Below are 11458 nucleotides of genomic sequence, written 5' to 3'. Positions count from 1 at the left end.
TTCCCAGTCGGACCAGCCGGTCTAGTTTGAATTTTAAAACATAGATATAAATTGCAAGCATGAGCAATTCAATCACAATCAATGAATAGATTGCAAAATGTTTAAGAAAAACTATTGAATAGCATGATTTGTGGAACTGCTAACAGATTGCAATAATTAGTTATTCACTTTGCTATTTTTTAAGCAATAGATAAGTAAAAATACTTGTTATGATTATGATTCTAGGATCTTATCTCTAGCAGATCTTTTTCCAGAGTTTTTCTCTAATTTTGTTTTCTTTATGCTATATAAAAGCATGGCTTATAACTCAATAAAATGTGACTTCTGCAATACAAAAGTTTTCATTCTTGTTCTACTTTCTCTACTCTAATAATCCAACAGAGTGGCACCAGAGCTTTCATCTTGAGGGATCTATGAGGATTGAGAGAGTTTAAACACATTCTTTAAAACATTTACCCTTATTACAATGAATCCAGAGGTTTCCTCTACTCATCAACTTGGACCTCCCATATTCGATGGAACAAATTATCAAATGTAGGCTGTCAGAATGGAAGCCTATATTGGTAGAAATGATTTGTGGGAGCCTATAGAAGATGATTATGAAGTACTTCCTCTTCTAAACAATCCAACAATTGCTCAAATGAAACACCATAATGAGAGGAGACAAAGGAAATCGAAAGTCAAAGCAAGTCTATATGCAATTGTCACATCCACAATCTTTTCAAGAATCATGACATTGAAAACGGCGCATGAGATCTGGAATTTCTTGAAGAATGAATATGAAGGAGATGAAAAAATCAAAGGGATGCGAGTGTTGAACTTGATTCGAGAATTTGAGATGCAGAAGATGAAAGGATCAGAAACTATCAAGGACTATTCTGATAGACTCCTTGACATAGTCAATAAAGTAAGACTTCTTGGTACTAATTTTTCTGATTCTAGAATAGTTCAAAAAATTCTAGTTACAATCCCTGAAAAGTTTAAGGCTACAACCATGGCCTTGGAAAACTCAAAAGATCTGTCATGTATCACCTTGGCAGAATTGTTAAATGCACTACAGGCACAAGAACACAGAAGGCTGATGAGGCAAGAAGAATCAGTGGAAGGTGCCTTTCAAGCCATATCACAAAACAACAACAGGGGCAAGAACATGAAGAACAACAAAAAAATGCCTGGAAACAACAAATCTCAAGTATTTCCGCTTTGCCCTTATTGTAAAAAAACCAATCATCCACAAAAAAGGTGTTGGTGGAACCCAGATGTAAGATGTCACAAATGTGGTCAGTTAGGGCATGTGGAAAAGATATGCAAGTCTCAACAGCAACAAGGAAAAGCCAAGGCTGCGGAGAATTAACCGCAGGAGGAGCAATTGTTTGCATATTCATGTTTCGCCACTAATAGCTCTGTGGAAAGCTGGCTTATAGATAGTGGTTCTACAAAACACATGACTTATAATCAAGAGCTTTTCAAAAAGCTTGATAAAACTGCTATTACTAGAGTCCGGATTGGAAATGGAGCTTATCTTGCTATAAAAGGCATAGGAACACCGGCAATTGAAGGGTACACAGGTTTGAAATTAATTTCTGATGTTTTATATGTTCCAAAATTGATCAAAACCTTTTGAGTATTCCTCAATTATTGGAAAAAGATTATATATATGTGTGTGTGCGCAGGGGGCTTACATTGGGTTAAGCTTAATTTTTCTTAAACTCAATCCATTTTAACTTTGTTGCATATTTTAAAAACCCACACTCAATCTAACCTATACCAGTAAGTAAGATATTTTCTATAACCATGATAGAATATTTGCATTGTCATTTTGTAAGAAATTTTCTATTTATTTTGCGCTCTGTGATTTATTGAGTTCCATCCCTTGGTTGTTTATACCTTTATCTCTTGCATTAGTACTTTATCATCATATCTATTGTTTAGACAATTTAATTTCGTTACATTAAAGAAAAGTAAACTTTTATAAATAAAATTATGGAATTTGCAAAACCACCAACCAAATAAAATTACAAAGGTAAAATCATCAAGATTTTTTAAGTTAAAATTTCTTAACTAAAAAAAATGCTTAAAATAAGTTCAAACTATTTTAAATAAGTTCATTGCCAATTCTCCCATAGGGAAGAAATAAATAAATAAATAAACAAATATTAGTTTACAAACAGTCTTGGGACAATATTTTACATAACATACCGCTTTCTAATTCCTACTTTCCAAATTCTTATTCTTTCCGAATTGTCGTACTTAAACTCAACTGGCCGTTGCTTCAATTCTTCTCCGTAAAACTCACGCCTCCTTCAATTCTCGTATGCAACCATGGAGAAGAAGGCACTGAAGAGTTCGAAGTCTAAGCAATCCGTGAATTCTAAGGTATCCTTCAAAGTCTGCAAGAACAGGGTTGCTGGAATCAAGAAGAAGGCAATGGAGCTGGCATTGCTGTGTGATATACCAGTTTGTGTGGTGATCATTGAGCCTAGTGGCAAAATCCAAACCTGGCCTGAGAATCACAATGATGTTCAATCTGTTCTTGACAAGTATTCTGAAAAAGAACAAGCTCGATCACTGTCAGCCAAGAACAGAGAGCACCCTCCGAAGAAGTCGACAGATGGAGAAATTGATCCTGTCGAGTTGGTTAAGATATTGGACAGTAAAATTGAAGCAATCAAGAACAAGATTGAGGAAAGGATGGTCAAGAATGGTGCAGCGGCAATAAATGTTGCTGAAATTGATAAGATGCACCCTCTGAAGAAGTCGACAGATGGAGAAATTGATCGTGTCGAGTTGGTTAAGATACTGGACAGTAAAATTGAAGCAATCAAGAGCAAGATTGAGGAAAGGATCGTCAAGAACGGTGCAGCAGCAATAAATGTTGCTGAAATTGATAAGATGGATAATGCTGTTGATCTTTTCGACTTTGATCAGTATGAGATTGACAATGCTGCAGAGTATCTTGATGCTATTGATTTTCTCGATCAAGAAGAAACTGAAAACCCTGGAAAGGTTCTTGATTTTGTTGATCTTGACCCTGATCAGGATGAAAAAACTTCTACTTTGATTCAGTCGCCTCATCAGGAGGAAATTTCGCAATTTCTTGGAAGTGGGTTTTCTTATTGGGACGAGTCTTCCACTGATTTTAGTGATTGGGACCAACTCTGCACTGATTGGGAGAAATTTTCCGGTGATTTTGGTGAAGGGGCTGAAGTTTCTACTGATTTTGAGGTGAGGCGCCAAATCCCAATTGACTCTGATTTTGATATGCTGCCCCAATTGCAGAACAGCGATCCAATTGGTTCCAGTTACGAAAACCCCCTCCTTACGGGGTATGAATTTCCACAAATTCCTTTGGAAACAGACATTGCCATGGATGATCCCATGGCAGAACTTTTGCAGTTTGGAGATTTTCTGAGTGGGGATGTTGGAAATTCAGACTTTTCCATTCCTCTTATGGCTGGATTTTGATTTATTATTTGGGCAACATAGAATTGAACCATTGTAGCTGCAGGGGAATTTTCCTGTTTCGTGCACCCCTTCTTTTTGGTTTATCCCCATGAAGATTAATCCCATGTTCAAGATTAATCAAGAGGGATCTTTATTATTAATTAGATTTTTATTTTTCTCTTGTAGTAGTTCTTGTATTATTTGAGTAAGTTGAGTCTTCTTCCTCTTTTGGTGTATTTACCCAAAGGATTGATATCTTGTTTTAATGTGAATTTGTATTTCCTTCAAATGAAAACTGTTAATGTTTCTTTACTAGTGTTATCCTTACCTTTTCTCTCAATGTTTTTTTTTTCTTTATTTTATCCCTTTTAGTGGTCCAAGTCTTGATGAAATTCGTACATGTGGGAGTTTTTACGAAATATGCAATCAAGGTTTTGTCCGGTTTCACTGGTTTCCGGTCAAATATGGCTTTTAAAAGACAGTCTTTTAACATGATTTGGACCGGATGCCTAGCTGGATCCAGTCGGACCAGCCGGTCCAGTTCGAATTTTAAAACATAGATATAAATTGCAAGCATGAGCAATTCAATCACAATCAATGAATAAATTGCAAAATGTTTAAGAAAAATCAATAATGAAGTTACATCTTTTCTGTTCTGTGCAAAAATGAATTGAAAAGAATGAACAAATGAAGTCATGATACATGATTTCTCTCTAGACGTGGCTGGCTATACACTCCTTTAGTTTTACTGATGCAAAATTGTGCTTGACCTCCTTTCTTCAAGGAAAAATATACAGTTGAACAGGTTAGGAAGGATGGTTCGTATCCTGTTACGCAGGACCTGCATGCATCACAGAAGCTTATCAGACAGGACACTCCATTTAGAAGCTTCATGAAATCATCAATTCCATCACTTTGCTTTTGATTAGTCAATTTCCTAAAATATATACAAAGCTAAACTGCGGTCAGTGAGATGACAATGTTTTGAAAGTGATTCCAACATTCATATTATCAGGTTTTATGACAATTATCATCCAGCAGAAGCTTACAAACAGAAAGCATACGGGAAAGCAAAGTTTGGGTGGTAAGAGGAGTAGTGTTGGTTAGTTATGGAAGTGTAGAACTTAAGTTTTTGCCAGCTGACATTTCAGCGGAAAATGATGTTCATTAGCAATATCTAAGAGAGATTGTAAGCTCCTAACACCAGATTAAGAAAGCAACTAACCGCATAAAGTGAAGGTGAAGGAAAAGAAGCAGATGGCTGAAGAAAACCTGTATAGTCCAGCTGTTTGGTTGAGACGATCAATTGTCTATATGAAGATGTCATGGACAAAAATATGTTCAAAGTCACTGACTACTTCAGAAGCTTCCAAGCATTTATCCTCAATAATTCACCTGGAGAACTCTAGAGAATATTTCCTTTCTATTAGTCTACATTGTTCAAGAAGAATTCCTCACTGTCATACTTGTTGCAACTTGGCTTAGGCTTAGAATGTTCTATAAACATTACAAAAGCCTAAGTCATTCTTAATGAAGGTTGTGACTGTTATTTATGTCCTTTATTTTGGGCCTACCACTTCAGAAAAACCAATAAAATATGGGAGAAGTATTAAATGCTTGGTGATGGCAATGCTATAGGTCATGTGAAGTTGTTCTTTTATTTAGATTAAAACTGCTTCGACTGGACACTGAATCACATTTTCAGCTGAACTAGAATAACAAGACAAAATTGTTGTAGCAGTTGCCATAATTTTATGTTATCCTGTCAACCATTTAATCTTTGGGTGACGTGGTGATCAGTGAAGTTAAGGCAGCCAAACTTACTCTGTTAGCTCACTCTGAGGATGCATCTTTGAAGCCAGGAAGCAGGTGAAAGAGTATTTCGTTCCATATATCAGGTACTCCTGGTAGACACCAGTGGCTGCAGTCCGACATATTTGGTTTGTCGCTCCATATACCCACATGTGCATCTCTCCTAAAAGCTGACAAGGGAGTTATGTGCAGAACAGTTACTGGAACTGCCATGTTTTTCACCACATCAAATACGGTGTCCGAAAATGGGCTACTGTCTTTCCCTTCGGTTTCTGAAAGAGGTTGACTCGTCATATTGCATAAGCGCAGAGTTTCGTCACCACTACAGATAAAGGCAGCTTGATAAGTCATCCCAAAGCGAAACATTGCAACTCAAGGTGAGTTATTCAATTCATAAGAATGAACAACTATAGAAAAATTAAATGCAACAAATGATGGGCAAAGACTAATTTAAATTAGACAGTGCAACTTGTGAACATGGCGTCTACAAGAATAGCCATTTTATGTAAAGACTATGAAAGCTCAATATCCTTTCGAACAGAAAACTACTTATACTCAGAAGTTGGACATCAAAAATTATACCAAGTTAGAGCAAAGCTTGGCTCAGAAATGCTAAGCTATGCAGGGAATGGCCATTTAATTGAGTTCTTATTTGGTATTCCATCAGGAGAGAAACACATAGCAATAGAGTCAAAAGCAATACAGGTGACAGCCAAGAACAATATTTTTTCAGTTCTAATAATTATTGATACATACCTCCAGTGAGATGGTTCAAAAGTTCGAAAAAAGACGCGTGTCCTGTTTGGGTTAATCATTGTATCAACCCAAGAAGACCATGTACCCAAAGCTGTTCTGAAGGCAGTGCCAATTGACATCCCTAGCTTCAATGAGTTACCAATTTGGAAATAGCAACCCCTGCCACCAAAATAGGAATTACAAGTTCAATGAGCATACAGAGGGAGAGTTTCCCTTGCCCCGGGTTTTGTTTTCATTGGAAGAGGGGGGGGGGGGTGTAGGTTTTAGAAGCAGATAACTTTTTATCTTAATTAATTGCAGGTGATCACATTTAAACAGTTTGCTTCCTTGTCCTTAATTTTTAGTACATCTTTACAGGGACCATTTGGATTGAAGGAAAGGGAAGGACAGGAAAGAAGAAGACTCCAGTGGAAAAGAAAGGAAAAGAGGGTAAAGGAAAGCGGATTCCATCCATCTTATTTGGACTAAGTACGAAAGGAAAAGAAAGGAAACATTGAAAATATTGTTTGGATTAGGGAAGGAAAAGAAAGGAAATGAAATTATCACGCATTAGTTACATTTTTATCCATAATTTAAAAGTCTGCCCTGTAAACACACAAGGTTTTTTAGGAAATTTTAAAATTTTCATTAATTGTGGTTTCCTTTCCTTCCGTTTCTGCACTCTTTTGGACAGAAAGCATGTTGACAAAAGATAACTAGATGTTATCCCTCCCTATCCTTTCCTTTCCCTCCTCAAAAACCAATCCAAACATCAAAGACCTTATCCCTCCAAATACTTTTCTTTCCTTTCCCTCCTATTCCCTCAAAACAAATGGTGCCGACAGAGACGCTGGCTTGTTTCCTTGGTATGCTACTTCATTGTATGAGAATGCTGAAGCCAAAAGCATGGTCTTGGTTGTAACTTGTTAATGCACTATGGTGAAACTGTGATCTTGTTTCTAGTTTAAGATGACAGTAGATAGCAAATTCTCTAATCATCAGACCACTACAAAATAGCACCGCAGCTACTTGTCAACTTCTCTCCTTATTTAAATTATGAATCATAAATTAACAACCACCATATATCATAAAGATCGATATACATCCTTACTTAGGATGCATGAAACAACCTCAGACAATGTAGAAATCCAAGGGTCAAGGAAAATAAGTTCAAGCATAACAAGAAGAGAAGGAAACAGAAGGAAAATTTGCATTTTCATCTTTTTAGGTTTACATGATGTCCTAATTTTGTTTGTCACTTTCAAAATTCATCTCATTTTTAATCTTTTCATATGGGAACATCTACTGTCAACTGGTAGAGAATCAGAGCACTTCCTAAGTCTATAAACTAGAAAAGTTGAAGCCATTTACTGCCTCCATGTGCAAAGTGAATAAAAGTTGACGCCAATTTGATGGCAAAGTAAATAAAAGCATATGCAAAACTATTAGTTCCAGAGAAGAGCAACATTTACTGCCTCCATACATTATTGGCAAAAAAGTGTAGATTCACCCCTTTAAAGACTCACATTATCATTCCTTATCTCAAAATGTAGAACTTAAAGCAGGGAATTTCCAAGCTTGCTTATCATATTGATAAGGCATAGTGATAGCCCTAGTAAATTATAACCTCCAGAGAGGATGATCTTAGAGATATTGCACTTTATGAGGGAACAAGGTAAAAGACAAAAGACACCCAGAATTGAGGAATTCAGGTTTATAGGACCTTAGATTTGACAAGGACAATTAAAGGAAGCATAGGTAGTTCCAGCTATTAAAAGTTTTAGTAAGATATACCATGGCAGATCCACCACGAGATGAGGAACATGGAAGCAAACAGAAATGGTCAAATAAACAAGGAAGGGGATACATCTAAAATTCAAACATAGGTCGTGATTTTCAAGGAACAGCACTTGTTCAGACAGGTGTCTGCCTGCAAGGAAACTCACGCCGAATACATCATTACTGAAAGTACTCATTAATGATCAAAGAAACAGGCAAAGTGCAAGAGAATTAGAATTTATCTTATCCAAAAGGAGAAACTGAACTTACGTTCCAAAGAGCTTCCCAGGAACCCACCATTGTCCGGAATTAAATATCAGAACATCTGTATTAATCCACTCATCACTGATATCATCCAACTCGTCCAATTTAAGAGTGGATCTAACCCTTTTAGGTCCACGCTTAGGTGCCCAACTGTGTTGCACTAGGAACACAGATCGATAGAATTCAATAGTAAAATTAAAGGAACTGAATCTCACACCCAAAAATCTAATCTGTTTCGTGATCTTGCTGCCATTGACTTCATAAACACTCCTCTTATCTTCCACCCCAGTCATCAACATACATATCAAGGACTCCCATTGTGTTCTACTCATTGAATCACCAACAAAAACAATTCTTCTGTTGCGAAACATTTCCAGGATACTCATCACATTAAATCTTGGAATATCACAATTCTTCGGCTTCCATCTCCACTTAAGATACCCTTTATCCATCCTACCATTTTCCAAGCAATTGAAACCTTGCTCTACAAAAGGGCATTCTGAGGCATTGTACAAGGGATACCTATAATCCAACACCCAATTTCCATCAAACACATCACAAGAGTTACCTGAATCATTTAAATGTGAGACACTATCATCGTGAAAAGCCTGTGTAAGACTTGGAAGAACATAAAGATACCGCAAACCAACGGCCAAGAAAAAGGAAACAACTAATCCTATCACTACGCCTATAAGAACTGGTCCGGAATTCCAGCTCTTTCGTGTGATTCTTGGGCTAGCAACAGCTCGGGGGCTGCCAACAATCTGGGTTCTTTGTTTCAACGAAGCTGTTCGACTCAAACTGCTCATCCTCTCAATCGTCCTCAGCACCACCACCCCAGTTCACAAGATCCAGTTCCAAAAACATTTTGACTATTATCACTTGTTCCTAATACAATTGTATAATACTCAAAATTCTATAGGAAAACTCAAGCCCATCAACAAGATCATTTAAAAAAAAAACACCAATTCAATCACTATTATACCGAATTGATTCCCTTTAATTCAACAAAGGCTGGAGCATCAATCAAGGATAAAGTCCCAATTTCCAGTAACAAAGAATACAACAGATTTTAGAAGCTTGAATCAGAACTACATTAACATCAGAACCCAGCATAGGTAATGATCAAGGGACCAAAAGGGTGTCCAAATCTTGTCAAGAAATGCAAACCGGATGCAAATGCCACTACCCTTTTGGAATCCTGAATGAATCCAATAAATCCAACTGTAAAATTATCAAGAAAGGAACTTTATCAGTTATTCATCAACTTTCAATGAAGGAAATGACAAGGTGATTTACCAAATCTTGGAGCTGAGGCAGGTTTTACTGTGTCTGAGGCTATTAATGTTAATAAAAATGGGAACGATTTGAATGTGGTAGAATTGTTAAAGGGATGCCCAGAAAGGAAAGATGGAGGCAGCAATAGAAATTGAATTCTGGAATTGGATGGAAGTAATCGGCCAAGAGTCAAAGATTTGGTGGTGGTGGCCGATGTTGTGGTTAAATAATTTGTTGATGGCCCCACCAATATTTTTGTTTTTTATTTTCTTTCATCTATCAAAGGGTTAATTATAGTTAACCCCAAGGGAAGTTTGAAATAGGTGCAATTTGCCCCATGGAATATAATCAATAGGTACTTTTGGCCCTTTTAATTGCAAAAGCTTTTTTCAATTTATCAATATAATATTTGGAGCATTTTACCTCTATATTGCATTTAACCATCTTCAATTTGATTCTAGCTAGGATCATATTGCCCTCTATTTTTCTTCCTTTAGGAGACATAATTGATATATCTTATATACTTAAGGTACAAAAGTAAGTTGTTCTTTTTTAAGGAAATGTAATCTTGATGGGAAATTATACACCACTCTAGGTTTTCATTCTTAATGAAAATGTATTAGCGAATAATAATCCAAAATACTATATTGGTTAACACAATAATGGTTTTATCTAATACATATTCCTTGTACATCAGATCATGTTTGGTTAATTAATGGCATTACTTTTGTGGATTATCTTTTTATACCTACTATCAATAAAAAAATGATATTATACAAGCTAAATTAGATGCATGTCACAAAATTTTTATTCAAATTTGAGATTCACTTTTTGCGCATCTATAATAACAATGACAATGTTTAAAAAATTAATCCCCACTTTGACAATGTATAAAGGATTAATCCCTACTTTACATGTGTAAATGCAATAGCTTGTACCATCAAAATCTGATTGCTAGTAATAATGAACTATGACTTTAAATATTTGACAACAAAAATGAGAATTGAAAATTTACACAAAAGAAAGCAAAAAACTAAAGCAAAAAAGAAGGAGGGAAAAAATTGTAAAAAGAAACAACAAGAATCCATATCCACAATAGTTTTGGACTTTTATTGAATAAATTATACAACTCAAATTAATAGGAATTGCATGCTAATACAAAAGACTATAAAGTTTGAAAAGTAATAGCGTTTGAGTGTTGAAAGCTTATTAGTCATTTACTAGCAAAAGTCTAAATATGTTAGTAGATAGAATTTTTGACCAATGTTCTGAGGGCAAAGTGCCTAATGACTAGATTCCGGGGAGCACGGGTAAGTTAACCATCTCTCAATGGAGTTTATAGATGTTAACCCTTAATTAAAATGGCTAATTAAGGTAAATCCAAAGGGCATTATTCAAAACTCTCAATCTTTTACATGAGAACTTCAAGTTTTACAATCAAGAAGGCATTGTTTGTTTACTATGTCCCTTTAAATCAGCTCTAACTGGTCTTGCTTATTTTTATTTCTCATTGAATTCACTCTAAACCTTTAGAGACTAATTACGAGATTTATGGACACTATCTAATAGTAAGAAATATAAAAAAAGTAAATTTTCTTTCTATATACTCAAACCACTTCATTCTTTCCTTTCATCAGGTTATTGACAAGCCCTCGGGCTGAACACTAATAAACTCAGCTCGATTCGTAAAGCCAATTGAGCATACATATATATATATATATATATATATATATATATATAATATGGTATACATGGTGAATTTAGTTGTTTGTAGACAAATACACAAATGACAAATACGCAAATGAAATATAATTTCCAATAATGAATTTATAAGTTAGTGCCCCCAATTATAAACAAGTAGAACACAATTTTTTTGGATTACAATTCATATAATTACTAAAACAACAAAACTTTAAATAAAGACACCAAAGAGAAAGTATTAGATGGACGTCTAATAATCTAGCAAGTTGGCAATCTAACTTTTTTTTTAATTTAAATATGTATACGGGTTTTTGAAACTGTTAATATGATATTATGTAGGAAAATTGAGAAAAGTTGAATTTAACCACATAAATTCATTAGATTCGTTTTTTGGATTTGTATTTTTGGTTTACGTGGATCACTTTGTGAAACTAAGGGGCATTTT

At 35.4% G+C, this 11458-nt stretch overlaps 2 protein-coding genes across 2 annotated transcripts; one reads left to right on the top strand and one right to left on the bottom strand.

Moving 5' to 3' along the window:
* The first annotated feature begins 547 nt into the window (after positions 1 to 547).
* On the top strand, positions 548 to 1354 carry LOC113756353. Its single transcript, XM_027300042.1, has one exon. It carries the CDS (start codon positions 548 to 550, stop codon positions 1352 to 1354), a length of 807 nt encoding a protein of 268 aa, XP_027155843.1.
* A 2792-nt stretch (positions 1355 to 4146) lies between these two features.
* LOC113756354 (protein trichome berefringence-like 7) lies at positions 4147 to 8955 on the bottom strand. Its single transcript, XM_027300044.1, has 4 exons — positions 8041 to 8955; positions 6013 to 6171; positions 5269 to 5578; positions 4147 to 4285 (listed from the first exon to the last, which is right to left on the bottom strand). The coding sequence occupies exons 1-3, from the start codon at positions 8841 to 8843 to the stop codon at positions 5278 to 5280; spliced, it is 1263 nt and encodes a 420-aa protein (XP_027155845.1). The 5' UTR covers positions 8844 to 8955; the 3' UTR covers positions 4147 to 4285; positions 5269 to 5277.
* Between the last annotated feature and the right edge of the window lie 2503 nt (positions 8956 to 11458).

Source organism: Coffea eugenioides, unplaced genomic scaffold (assembly GCF_003713205.1).
Source record: "Coffea eugenioides isolate CCC68of unplaced genomic scaffold, Ceug_1.0 ScVebR1_2199;HRSCAF=3188, whole genome shotgun sequence".
NCBI classification, from domain to species: Eukaryota; Viridiplantae; Streptophyta; class Magnoliopsida; order Gentianales; family Rubiaceae; genus Coffea; species Coffea eugenioides.
Note: the sequence above shows the minus strand (reverse complement) of the source record. Positions and strands in the feature narration are given on the sequence as shown.